Source organism: Scyliorhinus canicula, chromosome 20 (assembly GCF_902713615.1).
Source record: "Scyliorhinus canicula chromosome 20, sScyCan1.1, whole genome shotgun sequence".
In the NCBI taxonomy this organism is placed as follows: Eukaryota; Metazoa; Chordata; class Chondrichthyes; order Carcharhiniformes; family Scyliorhinidae; genus Scyliorhinus; species Scyliorhinus canicula.
The window spans coordinates 92,058,078-92,073,583 of record NC_052165.1 but is presented as its reverse complement, the minus strand read 5'-3'; the positions used below and the strand labels follow the sequence as shown (position 1 = coordinate 92,073,583).

The 15,506-nt window shown below is 52.2% G+C and overlaps 3 protein-coding genes across 9 annotated transcripts in view; 2 read left to right on the top strand and 1 right to left on the bottom strand.

Moving 5' to 3' along the window:
* LOC119954928 (sulfotransferase 1C2-like) overlaps nucleotides 1-3,834 on the top strand; it is a 16,055-nt gene extending 12,221 nt beyond the window's left edge. For 3 of the 4 annotated variants that reach the window (XM_038780643.1, XM_038780644.1, XM_038780642.1), the window contains 2 exons: nucleotides 1,336-1,516; nucleotides 3,671-3,833. In XM_038780643.1, the coding sequence (XP_038636571.1) occupies nucleotides 1,336-1,516; nucleotides 3,671-3,783 (294 nt within the window). In that variant the 3' untranslated portion in view covers nucleotides 3,784-3,833. Of the gene's footprint in view, nucleotides 1-1,335; nucleotides 1,517-3,670 lie in introns of all 4 variants that reach the window. The other variant, XM_038780645.1, reaches the window with a different exon arrangement.
* Nucleotides 1-15,506, bottom strand: part of LOC119954944 (sulfotransferase 1C2-like) — a 143,751-nt gene that overhangs the window by 42,925 nt on the left and 85,320 nt on the right. The gene's annotated exons all lie outside the window — the stretch shown is intronic.
* LOC119954930 (sulfotransferase 1C2-like) overlaps nucleotides 11,650-15,506 on the top strand; it is a 45,850-nt gene continuing 41,993 nt past the window's right edge. The window contains exons 1-2 of one of the 4 annotated variants that reach the window (XM_038780650.1): nucleotides 11,650-12,116; nucleotides 14,112-14,296. In XM_038780650.1, coding sequence (XP_038636578.1) covers nucleotides 14,128-14,296 — 169 coding nt within the window. In that variant the 5' untranslated portion in view covers nucleotides 11,650-12,116; nucleotides 14,112-14,127. Of the gene's footprint in view, nucleotides 12,117-14,009; nucleotides 14,297-15,506 lie in introns of those variants that run through there. The other 3 variants (XM_038780649.1, XM_038780646.1, XM_038780647.1) reach the window with 3 other exon arrangements.

Below are 15,506 nucleotides of genomic sequence, written 5' to 3'. Positions count from 1 at the left end.
GACCCCTGACCCTCAGTCTGAGTGGTCAGTCCCTCTGTCACTGACCCCTGACCCTCAGCCTGAGTGGTCAGTCCCTCTGTCACTGACCCCTGACCCTCAGCCTGAGTGGTCAGACCCTCTGTCACTGACCCCTGACCCTCAGCCTGAGTGGTCAGTCCCTCTGTCACTGACCCCTGACCCTCAGCCTGAGTGGTCAGACCCTCTGTCACTGACCCCTGACCCTCAGCCTGAGTGGTCAGACCCTCTGTCACTGACCCCTGACCCTCAGCCTGAGTGGTCAGTCCCTCTGTCACTGACCCCTGACCCTCAGCCTGAGTGGTCAGACCCTCTGTCACTGACCCCTGACCCTCAGCCTGAGTGGTCCAGACCCTCTGTCACTGACCCCTGACCCTCAGCCTGAGTGGTCAGTCCCTCTGTCACTGACCCCTGACCCTCAGCCTGAGTGGTCAGACCCTCTGTCACTGACCCCTGACCCTCAGCCTGAGTGGTCAGACCCTCTGTTACTGACCCCTGACCCTCAGCCTGAGTGGTCAGTCCCTCTGTCACTGACCCCTGACCCTCAGCCTGAGTGGCCAGACCCTCTGTCCCTGACCCCTGACCCTCAGCTTGTGGTCAGACCCTCTGTCCCTGACCCCTGACCCTCAGCCTGTGGTCAGTCCCTCTGTCACTGACCCTTGACCCTAAGCCTGAGTGGTCAGTTCCTCTGTCACTGACCCCTGACCCTCAGCCTGAGTGGTCAGTCCCTCTGACACTGCTCTCGTTTTTATTGTTTTTTAAAATAAATTTAGAGTACCCAATTATTTTTTCCCAATGAAGGGGCAATGTTGCCCGTCCAATCCACCTACCCTGCACATCTTTGGGTTGTGGGGGTGAAACCCCACGCAGACACGGGGGAGAATGTGCAAACTCCACACGGAGAGTGACCCAGGACTGGGGTCGAACCTGGGACCTCGGTGCCGTGAGGCAGCAGTGCTAACACTTATGTCACCGTGCTGCCCTGTCACTGCTCTCTCACCCCTCGTCTGAAGGGTCCGTGCCTCTCTGTGACCTCTGACCCATGTCCTGGAGGATCAGTGCCTCTCCCACTGACCTCTGACCCCTGATCTCGATGGCCAGTGTCTCTCGCTGACATCTGACCCCTGGTCTGGGTGGTCAGTCCCTCTCTCACTGGGCCTGGGTGTGGATGGTCAGTTCATCTCTGCTTGACCCCTGACCCTACTTTTGGTTCCTCATCACCCTGTCTCACTGACCCCTGACCCCCGGTTCTGGTTATTCAGTCCCCGCTATCTCACTGACCCATGAGGTCTCTAACTCCGGTCCATTCCCACCCTATAGAATCCCAGACGGGAGATCCTGAAGGTGGCCGAGTTCATGGAGAAGGTTCTGGAAGAGGACGTCATTGAGAAGATCGTTCACCTTTCCTCCTTCGAGGTCATGAAGGACAATCCGATGGCCAATTACACCACCATCCCGATGGACATCATGAATCAGAACATCTCCAGGTTCATGCGCAAGGGTAGGTTCGAAGGGTCAAGGGTGAAAGAGCGGCGGGATCGGGATTGACCTTTCACCCTTTGGGCCCTGAGCCCTGACCAGCCCCAGGACCAGCCTTTCCGGGTAGGCCGGATTGGGCCACCCCTGAACCGACCCCCTGAACGGCCTCCATTCTGGGCTGGGAGAGACGATCCAGCCATTGGAAAAGGGTCAATGTAGAGCATGCGGAGCGGGGCGGCTCCCTGAGACCCTGTCTCCCTCTCCTCACACACACACACACACACACACCAGGAAAGGCTCAAGCTGTAAGTCCCAGCCTTTGTACTAAATCATTCACGGGATGTTGGGCATCGCTGACTCAGCCCAGAATTTATTTCCCATTCCTAATTGCCCTTGAGGCACCATATTGAGCCGCTAGAGTCCTGTGTGGTGTAGGTACATCCACTGTGCTGTTAGGGAGAGTCCAGGATTCTGACCCAGTGACAGTGAAGGAGCGGCCGATATATTTCCCAGTCAGGATGGTGTGTGTGTGGGGATGGGGGCAGGGCGGGGGCTCGGAGGGAGGACTTGCCGGCGGTGGGCGTTCCCCGTGCCCCTGCTGCCCCTTGTCCCTCTCGGTGGGAGAGGTGGCGGGTTTGGAAGGTGCTGTCGAAGGAGCCTCGGCGAGTGGCTGCCGTGCATCTTGTAGACGGGACACACGGCTGCCGCTGTGCGTCGGTGGGGGAGGGAGCGGATGTGGAAGGTGGGGGTTAGCGTGTCGATCGAGCGGGAGCTGCTTTGTCCTGGATGGTGTGGAGCTTCTCGAGTGTTGTTGGGAGCCGCACCCATCCAGGCAAGTGGAGAGGGTCCCATCACACTCCTGACTTGTGTCCTTGTAGATGGTGGACAGGCTTTGGGGGGGAGTCAGGAGGTGAGTTACTCTCCGCAGGATTCCCAGCCTCTGACCTGCTCTGGGAGCCGCAGTGTTTATATGGCTGGGTCCAGTTCAGTTTCTGATCAATGGGAACCCCCAGGATGTTGATGGGGGAATTCAGCGATGGGAATGCCTTCAAATATCAAGGGGCGATGATGAGTGTCCTCGGCCCCAACCACCTAAAGCTGCTTCATCAATGACCTTCCCTCCATCGTAAGGTCCGAAGTGGGGATGTTCGCTGCTGACTGCACAATGTTCAGCCCCATTCACAACTCCTCAGACACTGAAGCCGTCCGTGTCCAAATCCATCTCCCCTTGACATTCAATGACATCACCATCGCTGAATCCCCCACTGTCAACATCCAGGGGGGCTACCATTGGCCAGAGACACTGCAGGAAGTCGCCAAGCCTCCATCAACAGGGGGCGAGGGGAATGTGGATCCCAGGGAGGGAATGGATGGGAAGAGGAAAATCCAAACACATCAGCACGGGAATGACACCCAAATATATTGACACACTCTCTCTCGCTCTCTCTCCCCCTCTCTCTTTCCCACTCTCTCCCACTCTCTTTCCCACTCTCTCCCTCTCTCCCTCTCTCCATCTCTCTCTCCCTCTTTCCCACTCTCCCTCTCTCTTTCCACTCTCCCTCTCTCATTCCCACTCTCTCCCTCTCCCTCTCCCTCTCTCTCTCCATCTCTCTTACCCACTCTTTCCCACTCTCCCTCAATCTTTCCCAATCTCCCTCTCTCTTTCCAACTCCCTCCCTCTCTCTTTCCCATTCTCTCCCTCTCTCTCTCCCTCTCTCTTTCCCTTTCTCTTACCCACTCTTTCGCACTCTCCCTCTCTCTTTCCAACTCTCTCCCTCTCTCTTTCCCACTCCCTCTCTCTTTCCCACTCTCCCTCTCTCTTTCCCACTCTCCCTCTCTCTTTCCAACTCTCTCCCTGTCTCTTTCCCTCTCTCCCTCTCTCTCTCCCTCTCTCCTTCCCTCTCTCTTACCCGCTCTCTTTCCCACTATCTTTCCCTCTCTCTCCCTCTCTCTTTCCCTCTCTCCCTCTCTCTTTCCTAATCTCTCCCTCTCTCTTTCCCTCTCTCTCCCTCTCTCTTTCCCTCTCTCTCCCTCTCTCTTTCCCTCTCTCTCCCTCTCTCTTTCCCACCCTCTCTCTCTCTCTCTTTCCCTCTCCCTCTCTCTTTCCCACTCTCCCTCTCTCTCTCTCTCTCTCTCCCTCACTCTGACTCACTCTCTCTCTCTCTCTCTCTGACAGGTGAGGTTGGAGACTGGAAGAATCACTTCACAGTGTCTCAGAATGAAGATTTTGATGAACACTATGAGAGACAGATGGGTCACAGCTCACTGAAGTTCCGCAACGTCCTGTAACCACTCTGAGCGATAAAGCAAATAAACTTCTCCAATCACCAAAAACACAAACTCGCATTATTTCACATCAACTCTGATCCATCATTGAACAGATTACTGATATCTCCCTGAGAGAGAGAGAGGGGACTGAGAGACACCAGTCAGTGTACAGATATCTCCCTGAGAGAGAGAGGGGACTGTGAGACACCAGTCAGTGTACAGATATCTCCCTGAGAGAGAGAAGGGGGACTGAGAGACACCAGTCAGTGTACAGATATCTCCCTGAGAGAGAGAAGGGGGACTGAGAGACACCAGTCAGTGTACAGATATCTCCCTCAGAGTGAGGGGACTGAGAGAAACCAGTCAGTGTACAGATATCTCCCTGAGAGAGAGGAATGAGAGACACCAGTCAGTGTACAGATATCTCCCTGAGAGAGAGGGGGGACTGAGAGACACCAGTCAGTGTACAGATATCTCCCTGAGAGAGAGAGGGACTGAGAGACACCAGTCAGTGTACAGATACCTCCCTGGAAGAGAGGGAGGGGACTGAGAGACACCAGTCAGTGCACAGATATCTCCCTCAGAGTGAGAGGGGACTGAGAGAAACCAGTCAAAGTACAGATATCGCCATGAAAGAGAGAGGAATGAGAGACACCAGTCAGTGTACAGATATCTCCCTGAGAGAGAGAGGGGACTGAGAGACACCAGTCAGTGTACAGATATCTCCCTGAGAGAGAGAGAGGACTGAGAGACACCAGTCAGTGTACATATCTCCCTGAGAGAGAGAGGGGACTGAGAGACACCACTCAGTGTACAGATATCTCCCTGAGAGAGAGAGGGGACTGAGTGACACCAGTCATAGAACATAGAACGATACAGCGCAGTACAGGCCCTTCGGCCCTCGATGTTGCACCGACATGGAAAAAAACTAAAGGCCATCTAACCTACACTATGCCCTTATCATCCATATGCTTATCCAATAAACTTTTAAATGCCCTCAATGTTGGCGAATTCACTAATGTTGCAGATAGGGCATTCCACGGCCTCACCACTCTTTGCGTAAAAAACCCACCTCTGACCTCTGTCCTATATCTATTACCCCTCAATTTAAGGCTATGTCCCCTCGTGCTAGCCACCTCCATCCGCGGGAGAAGGCTCTCGCTGTCCACCCTATCTAACCCTCTGATCATTTTGTATGCCTCTATTATGTCACCTCTTAACCTTCTTCTCTCTAACGCAAACAACCTCAAGTCCATCAGCCTTTCCTCATAAGATTTTCCCTCCATACCAGGCAACATCCTGGTAAATCTCCTCTGCACCCGTTCCAAAGCTGCCACGTCCTTCCTATAATGAGGCGACCAGAACTGTACGCAATACTCCAAATGCGGCCGTACTAGAGTTTTGAACAACTGAAACATGACCTCATGGCTTCGGAACTCAATCCCTCTACCAATAAAGGCCAACACACCATAGGCCTTCTTCACAACCCTATCAACCTGGGTGGCAACTTTCAGGGATCTATGCACATGGACACCGAGATCCCTCTGCTCATCCACACTACCAAGAATTTTACCATTAGCCAAATATTCCGCATTCCTGTTATTCTTTCCAAAGTGAATCACCTCACACTTCTCCACATTAAACTCCATTTGCCACCTCTCAGCCCAGCTCTGCAGCTTATCTATGTCCCTCTGTAACATGCAACATCCTTCCGCACTGTCTACAACTCCACCGACTTTAGTGTCGTCTGCAAATTTACTCACCCATCCTTCTGCGCCCTCCTCTAGGTCATTTATAAAAATGACAAACAGCAACGGCCCCAGAACAGATCCGTGTGGTACGCCACTCGTAACTGAACTCCATTCTGAACATTTCCCATCAACTACCACTCTCTGTCTTCTTTCAACTAGCCAATTTCTGATCCACATCTCTAAATCACCCTCAATCCCCACCCTCTGTATTTTCTGCAATAGCCGACCATGGGGAACCTTATCAAATGCTTTACTGAAATCCATATACACCACATCAACTGCTCTACCCTCGTCTACCTGTTCAGTCACCTTCTCAAAGAACTCAATAAGGTTTGTGAGGCATGACCTACCCTTCACAAAACCATGCTGACTATCCCCAATCATATTATTCCTATCTAGATGATTATAAATCGTATCTTTTATAATCCTCTCCAAGACTTTACCCACCACAGACGTTAGGCTCACCGGCCTATAGTTACCGGGGTTATCTCTACTCCCCTTCTTGAACAAAGGGACCACATTTGCTATCCTCCAGTCCTCTGGCCCTATTCCTGTAGACAATGATGACCTAAAAATCAAAGCCAAAGTCTCAGCAATCTCTTCCCTGGCTTCCCAGCGAATCCTAGGATAAATCCCATCCGGCCCCGGGGACTTATCTATTTCCACCTTGTCCAGAATTGCCAACACTTCTTCCCTACGCACCTCAATGCCATCTATTCTAATAGCCTGGGTCTCAGCATTCTCCTCCACAATATTATCTTTTTCCTGAGTGAATACTGACGAAAAGTATTCATTTAGTATCTCGCTTATCTCCTCAGCCTCCACACACAACTTCCCACCACTGTCCTTGACTGGCCCTACTCTAACCCTAGTCATTCTTTTATTCCTGACATACCTATAGAAAGCTTTTGGGTTTTCCTTGATCCTACCTGCCAAAGGCTTCTCATGTCCCCTCCTTGCTCGTCTTAGCTCTCTCTTTAGATCCTTCCTCGCTTCCTTGTAACTATCAAGCGCCCCAAATGAAACTTCTCGCCTCATCTTCACATAGGCCTCCTTCTTCCTCTTAACAAGAGATTCCACTTCTTTGGTAAACCACGGTTCCCTCGCTCGACCCCTTCCTCCCTGCCTGACTGGTACGTACTTATCAAGAACATGCAATAGCTGTTCCTTGAACAAGCTCCACATATCCAGTGTGCCCAACCCTTGCAGCCTACTTCTCCAGCCTACACATCCTAAGTCATGTCTAATGGCATCATAATTGCCCTTCCCCAAGTTATAACTCTTGCCCTGCGGGGTATACTTATCCCTTTCCATCACTAACGTAAAGGTCACCGAATTGTGGTCACTGTTTCCAAAGTGCTCACCTACCTCCAGATCTAACACCTGGCCTGGTTCATTACCCAAAACCAAATCCAATGTGGCCTCACCTCTTGTTGGCCTGTCAACATATTGTGTCAGGAAACCCTCCTGCACACATTGTACAAAGAACAACCCATCTAATGTACTCGAACTATATCTTTTCCAGTCAATATTTGGAAAGTTAAAGTCTCCCATAACAACTACCCTGTTACTTTCGCTCTTTTCCAGAATCATCTTCGCCATCCTTTGCTCTACATCCCTAGAACTATTAGGTGGCCTATAGAAAACTCCCAACAGGGTGACCTCTCCTTTCCTGTTTCTAACCTCAGCCCATACAACCTCGGAAGAAGAGTCCCCATCTTGCATCCTTTCCGCCACCGTAATACTGTCCTTGACTAGCAGCGCCACACCTCCCCCTCTTTTGCCCCCTTCTCTGACCTTACTAAAACACCTAAACCCGGGAACCTGCAACAATCATTCCTGTCCCTGCTCTATCCATGTCTCTGAAATGGCCACAACATCGAAGTCCCAGGTACCAACCCATGCTGCCAGTTCCCCTACCTTATTTCGTATACTCCTGGCATTGAAGTAGACACACTTCAAACCACCTACCTGAACACTGGCACCCTCCTGTGAAGTCAAATCTGTGCTCCTGACCTCTATACTCTCAATCTCCCGTACCCCAAAACTACAATCCAGATTCCCATGCCCCTGCTGAATTAGTTTAAACCCCCCCAAAGAGTACTAACAAATCTCCCCCCCCAGGATATTGGTGCCCCTCAGGTTCAGATGTAGACCATCCTGTCTAAAGAGGTCCCACCTTCCCCAGAAAGAGCCCCAGCTATCCAGAAATCTGAATCCCTCCCGCCTGCACCATCCCTGTAGCCACGTGTTTAATTGCTCTCTCTCCCTATTCCTCATCTCACTATCACGTGGCACGGGCAACAACCCAGAGATAACAACTCTGTTTGTTCTCGCTCTGAGCTTCCAATCCTAGCTCCCTAAAGGCCTGCCTGACATCCTTGTCCCCTTTCCTACCTATTTCGTTAGTGCCAACGTGGACTACGACTTGGGGCTGCTCCCCCTCCCCCCTAAGGACCCGGAAAACACGATCCGAGACATCACGCACCCTTGCACCTGGGAGGCAACATACCAAACGCGAGTCTCTCTCGCTCCCACAAAATCTCCTATCTGTGCCCCTGACTATTGAGTCCCCAATTACTAATGTAATTGGGGGTGTCAGTGTACAGATATCTACCTGAGAGAGAGAGAGGGGACTGAGAGACACCAGTCAGTGTACAGATATCTCCCTGAGAGAGAGAGGGGACTGAGAGACACCAGTCAGTGTACAGATATCTACCTGAGAGAGAGGGGGGACTGAGAGACACCAGTCAGTGTACAGATATCTCCCTGAGAGAGAGAGGGGACTGAGAGACACCAGTCAGTGTACAGATATCTCCCTGAGAGAGAGAGGGGGACTGAGAGACACCAGTCAGTGTACAGATATCTCCCTGAGAGAGAGAGGGGACTGAGAGACACCAGTCAGTGTACAGATATCTCCCTGAGAGAGAGGGGGACTGAGAGACACCAGTCAGTGTACAGATATCTCCCTGAGAGAGAGGGGACTGAGAGACACCAGTCAGTGTACAGATATCCTCCCTGAGAGAGAGGGGGGTCTGAGAGACACCAGTCAGTGTACAGATATCTCCCTGAGAGAGAGAGGGGGACTGAGAGACACCAGTCAGTGTACAGATATCTCCCTGAGAGAGAGGGGACTGAGAGACACCAGTCAGTGTACAGATATCTCCCTGAGAGAGAGGGGACTGAGAGACACCAGTCAGTGTACAGATATCTCCCTGAGAGAGAGGGGACTGAGAGACACCAGTCAGTGTACAGATATCTCCCTCAGAGAGAGAGGGGACTGAGAGACACCAGTCAGTGTACAGATATCTCCCTGAGAGAGAGGGGGGACTGAGAGACACCAGTCAGTGTACAGATATCTACCTGAGAGAGAGGGGGGACTGAGAGACACCAGTCAGTGTACAGATATCTCCCTGAGAGAGAGGGGGACTGAGAGACACCAGTCAGTGTACAGATATCTCCCTGAGAGAGAGAGGGGACTGAGAGACACCAGTCAGTGTACAGATATCTCCCTGAGAGAGAGGGGGGGTCTGAGAGACACCAGTCAGTGTACAGATATCTCCCTGAGAGAGAGAGGGGGGGTCTGAGAGACACCAGTCAGTGTACAGATATCTACCTGAGAGAGAGAGGGGGGGTCTGAGAGACACCAGTCAGTGTACAGATATCTCCCTGAGAGAGAGGGGGGTCTGAGAGACACCAGTCAGTGTACAGATATCTCCCTGAGAGAGAGAGGGGGGTCTGAGAGACACCAGTCAGTGTACAGATATCTCCCTGAGAGAGAGAGGGGGGTCTGAGAGACACCAGTCAGTGTACAGATATCTCCCTGAGAGAGAGGGGGGGTCTGAGAGACACCAGTCAGTGTACAGATATCTCCCTGAGAGAGAGAGGGGACTGAGAGACACCAGTCAGTGTACAGATATCTACCTGAGAGAGAGAGGGGGGTCTGAGAGACACCAGTCAGTGTACAGATATCTCCCTGAGAGAGAGGGGGGGTCTGAGAGACACCAGTCAGTGTACAGATATCTCCCTGAGAGAGAGGGGGGGTCTGAGAGACACCAGTCAGTGTACAGATATCTACCTGAGAGAGAGGGGGGGTCTGAGAGACACCAGTCAGTGTACAGATATCTACCTGAGAGAGAGGGGGGGTCTGAGAGACACCAGTCAGTGTACAGATATCTACCTGAGAGAGAGGGGGACTGAGAGACACCAGTCAGTGTACAGATATCTACCTGAGAGAGAGGGGGGACTGAGAGACACCAGTCAGTGTACAGATATCTCCCTGAGAGAGAGGGGACTGAGAGACACCAGTCAGTGTACAGATATCTCCCTGAGAGAGAGGGGGGTACTGAGAGACACCAGTCAGTGTACAGATATCTCCCTGAGAGAGAGAGGGGGACTGAGAGACACCAGTCAGTGTACAGATATCTCCCTGAGAGAGAGGGGACTGAGAGACACCAGTCAGTGTACAGATATCTCCCTGAGAGAGAGAGGGGACTGAGAGACACCAGTCAGTGTACAGATATCTCCCTGAGAGAGAGAGGGGACTGAGAGACACCAGTCAGTGTACAGATATCTCCCTGAGAGAGAGGGGACTGAGAGACACCAGTCAGTGTACAGATATCTCCCTGAGAGAGAGGGGACTGAGAGACACCAGTCAGTGTACAGATATCTCCCTTGAGAGAGAGGGGACTGAGAGACACCAGTCAGTGTACAGATATCTCCCTGAGAGAGAGAGGGGACTGAGAGACACCAGTCAGTGTACAGATATCTCCTGAGAGAGAGGGGACTGAGAGACACCAGTCAGTGTACAGATATCTCCCTGAGAGAGAGAGGGGACTGAGAGACACCAGTCAGTGTACAGATATCTCCCTGAGAGAGAGGGGACTGAGAGACACCAGTCAGTGTACAGATATCTCCCTGAGAGAGAGGGGACTGAGAGACACCAGTCAGTGTACAGATATCTCCCTGAGAGAGAGAGGGGACTGAGAGACACCAGTCAGTGTACAGATATCTCCCTGAGAGGGGGGACTGAGAGACACCAGTCAGTGTACAGATATCTCCTGGGGATAGAGTGGAGGGCTCTGAGGGTCCTGGGGGAGACATTAATTGCCTCTGTGCTTCTGCTGCTCCCAGGCACCTACTTTGCCCTCCCAAGCTCCCTCACCCAGGCCCCCTCACATCCTTCAAATGTCCCAAGCGGAAATAAGTGTCACTGGGGCCTCATCCCTTTTTGGCAGTTTTGACAAAACCTCCTGACTTTCGTGCTCTATTTTCGAAAGCCCATCAAACCCTGAGATATCCGTAAGATTATCGTTCCAGCCACGGTTTGATCAGGCTATCACAGCCAACTCGGTTATTCATGTTATTAGTAATAAATCCCTGTTCCTTTGTAGCTGGAGCTGTGCAACATCCAGATGGCAGTTTCCAAAATGGCTGAAGCTCTCAAGCACCGCAAACAACAATCCTATTGACAGATGAGAATGTCTTGAATTAGCTGTGACATATTCTATCGGGGTATCACTCCATTTCATCCCAACTTTAAAAATGGCAAAACCTTCCAGTGAAAGTTCAGCATCAAAAGTCGACTGGAAAAGTTGACTTTTTCCTTTGAGTGATAGTTATTTTGCCGTCTTGATTTATAACGAGAACCACCCTGAGATCGACATGGACGGAGCATGTACGAGGGAATTACTCCAGACGCTGGAAGTCTGAAATATCCACGGCAGCTCCCCGGAAATCCCAGCGGGCCAGGCAGCATCTGTGGAGAGGGAGACAGAGAGTCAACATTTCTGGTCTATGATCTGTGTTCGATCTGGCGGGGGCGGGGGCGGGGGCGAGGGGGGGGGGTCGGGGGAAGGGGGTGAGAGACAGGCGTCACTGAGCGCGGTTTCTCCCCCCCCCCACAGAGGCGGACAGACGTGCTGAGTATTTCCCACACTTCCCGTCGCAATTGGGGCTAAATTGACGCTTTCCTCCCGCCTGCCGTGAAGCAGTCGGACATCCTGCCAGCGTCTCGTTCCCCTTCAGCGGGAAACCCCAACCAGCCGTCAACTCAAATCTGGTTTGTAGCAACCTTAAATATCTGTGTGTATTGGAGATAATGGCGTTACCATAACTCCCACTGCAGACCTCCCTGCTGCCCCTCGCGACAGTCAGGCGGCTGGGGCAAGGACACGGCCTGACCATGAAGTTCCCCCATCATTCCTCTCTCTCCAGTGCGCCTCCTTCAACCGCCCAGATTTCTCGAGCTGCTTTCACGTGTTTCTTCACAGTGATTCCTTCGATAAAGCACCAATGTCTCTCTTACCTCGGCGTCGACAACGCTGCCACCACGGTATATAATTGGGTCCTTTTATCTTGGGCTCTCGGGGTGGGGCAGACTGCAGACATATTGGGGGATCTGTTGAACACTTGTTTATTAGAACTACATCAGAACAGGTTACAGATTAGGCCTGGAGCTCTGACCTCACCCAAATTCTCCCCGAGAGTCTAACACACGACTGCCTTGGGCAGAGCCACATCATCATCTACTTCATATATTTGCACATCCCATCCAATAAACCTGGATGACATCAACCATTGGAGACTTGGAGAGAAAACAAGGTAACAGCAGGAGCTCTTTCTCTAGTCCCTACCCCGCTCTCTCTCTCTGTCTCCACATCGCTCGCTCACTGTGTCTACATCACTCTCTTTGTCTCTACATCACTGTCTCTCTCTCTCTGTCTCTACATCGCTCTCTCTCTGTCCCTACCCCGCTCTCTCTCTCTCTGTCTCTACATCGCTCTCTCACTGTGTCTACATCGCTCTCTGTCTCTCTGTCTCTACATCGCTCTCTCACTGTGTCTACATCGCTCTCTCTGTCTCAACATCACTCTCTCTCTCTCTCTCCATCTCTCTCTCTGTCTTTCTCTGTCGCTCTGTGTCTCTCTCTCTTTTCTCTCTCTGTCTTTCTCTGTCTCTTTCTTTCTTTCTCTCAGTCTCTATCTCTCACAATCTCTCTTTCACTCTGTCTGTCTCTCTGTCTCTTTCAGTCTCTATCTGTCTCTATCTGTCTCTCACAATGTCTATTTCGCTCTGTCTCTCTCTCTCTCACAGTCTCAATCTGTCTCTTACAATCTCTCTTTCGCTCTGTCTGTCTCTCTCTGTCTCATTCTGTGCCTCTCATTCTGGTCTCTGTGTCTTTTCACAGTAACTTCATTTGAAGCCTACTTGTGACGATAAGCGATTTTCATTTCTCTCTCTCTATCTCTGAACCGGGCCCCTTGCCCAGAGAGAAGGCGAAGGAATGAAACCAAACTGGTTCCAGTCCTGTCAACACTTGCAATCTGTCTCCTCGATTGGTGACAAACTCCTCCTCAAAGTTAAACCCAATTCGCAGCTCAAAGATTAAACTGACTGAGATTCAATAAGGTAAGAACATAGAACATAGAGAAATACAGCACAGAACAGGCCCTTCGGCCCACGATGTTGTGCTGAACTTTTGTCCTAGGTTAATCATAGATCATAGAATTTTGGACACTAAGGCAATTTATCATGGCCAATCCACCCAACCTGCACATCTTTGGACTGTGGGAGGAAACCGGAGCACCCGGAGGAAACCCACGCAGTCACGGGGAGGATGTGCAGACTCCGCACAGACAGTGACCCAAGCCGAAATCGAACCTGGGACCCTGGAGCTGTGAAGCAATTGTGCTATCCACAATGCTACTGTGCTGCCCTTCAGAACAAATTAATCTACACTCCATTATTCTACCCTAATCCATAGACCTATCCAATAGCCGCTTGATGGTCCCTAACGTTTCCGACTCAACTACTTCCACAGACAGTGCATTCCATGCCCCCACTACTCTCTGGGTAAAGAACCTACCTCTGACATCCCCCCTATATCTTCCACCATTTACCTTAAATTTATGGCCCCTTTTAATGGTTTGTTCTACCCGGGGAAAAAGTCTCTGACTGTCTACTCTATCTATTCCCCTGATCATCTTAATAACCTCTATCAAGTCGCCCCTCATCCTTCTCCGTTCTAATGAGAAAAGGCCTAGCACACTCAACATTTCCTCGTAAGACCTACTCTCCATTCCAGGCAACATCCTGGTAAATCTCCTTTGCACCTTTTCCAAAGCTTCCACATCTTTCCTAAAATGAGGTGACCAGAACTGCACACACTACTCCAAATGTGGCCTGACCAAGGTTTTGTACAGCTGCATGATCACCTCACGGCTCTTAAATTCAATCCCTCTGCTAATGAACGCTAGCACACCATAGGCCTTCTTCACAGCTCTATCCACTTGAGTGGCAACTTTCAAAGATCTATGAACATAGACCCCAAGATCTCTCTGCTCCTCCACATTGCCAAGAACCCTACCGTTAACCCTGTATTCCGCATTCATATTTGTCCTTCCAAAATGGACAACCTCACACTTTTCAGGGTTAAACTCCATCTGCCACTTCTCAGCCCAGCTCTGCATCCGATCGATGTCTCTTTGCAGCCGACAACAGCCCTCCTCACTATCCACAACTCCACCAATCTTCGTATCATCTGCAAATTTACTGACCAACCCTCATCCTGAATGAATTGACCATGGTGCTGCCCAGTTTCAGGATCCTGGAGATGGAGCTGGACTATCATCCGGAGCTGCGAGACGATACAGTCAGGAAGACGCAGCTCAAACTGCTGGAAGATGTCCCCTTACCCGACTGGGTGGCTGATAACTGGGAGACGGTGAAAAACTTCCAGGCCAAGCCCGATGACCTGCTCATCGCCACCTACCCCAAATCAGGTGAGTGGAGAACAGGCCTCACGGTGGGGGGAGAGGGCCCAGGCCTCACGGTGGGGAGAGAGGCACAGTAACACAGTGGATGGAAAGTGCCCAGGCCTCACTGTGCAGGGCGAGGGCCCAGGCCTCATTGTGGAGGATGAGGACCCAGGCCTCACTGTGGAGGATGAGGGCCCAGGCCTTACTGTGCAGGATGTGGGCCCAGGCCTCACTGTGCAGGATGAGGGCCCAGGCCTCACTGTGCTGGGCGAGGGCCCAGACCTCACTGTGCAGGACGAGGGCCCAGACCTCACTGTGCAGGATGAGGGTCCAGGCCACATTGTACAGGAAAAGGGCCCAGGGATCACTGTGCAGGATGAGGGCCCAGGCCTCACTGTGCAGGATGAGGGCCCAGGACTCATTGTGCAGGACGAGGGCCCAGGGATCACTGTGCAGGATGAGGGCCCAGACCTCATTGTGCAGGATGAGGGCCCAGGCATCACTGTGCAGGACGAGGGCCCAGGCCTCTGTGCAGGATGAGGGCCCAGGCCTCACTGTGCAGGATGAGGGCCCAGGCCTCATTGTGCAGGATGTGGGCCCAGACCTCACTGTGCAGGACGAGGACCCAGACCTCACTGTGCAGGATGAGGGCCCAGGGATCACTGTGCAGGACGAGGACCCAGACCTCACTGTGCAGGATGAGGGCTCAGGCCTCTGTGCAGGATGAGGGCCCAGGCCTTACTGTGAAGGATGAGGGCCCAGGCCTCACTGTGCAGGACGAGGACCCAGACCTCACTGTGCAGGATGAGGGCCCAGGCCTCTGTGCAGGACGAGGGCCCAGGCCTCACTGTGCTGGGCGAGGGCCCAGGGCTCACTGTGCAGGATGTGGGCCCAGACCTCACTGTGCAGGACGAGGACCCAGACCTCACTGTGCAGGATGAGGGCCCAGGGATCACTGTGCAGGACGAGGACCCAGACCTCACTGTGCAGGATGAGGGCTCAGGCCTCTGTGCAGGATGAGGGCCCAGGCCTTACTGTGGAGGATGAGGGCCGAGGCCTCACTGTGCAGGATGAGGACCCAGGCCTCATGGTGGAAGCTAAGGGCCCAGGCCTGACGGTGGGTTGGGCATTACGATGGGGGACACCATTTGAGGAGGGCTGCTGGAATCTGTGTGAATTTGATTCTCTCGACCACTCATGGGGATGTTTAAAGTCTCTGTGTTTCTCTCACTCT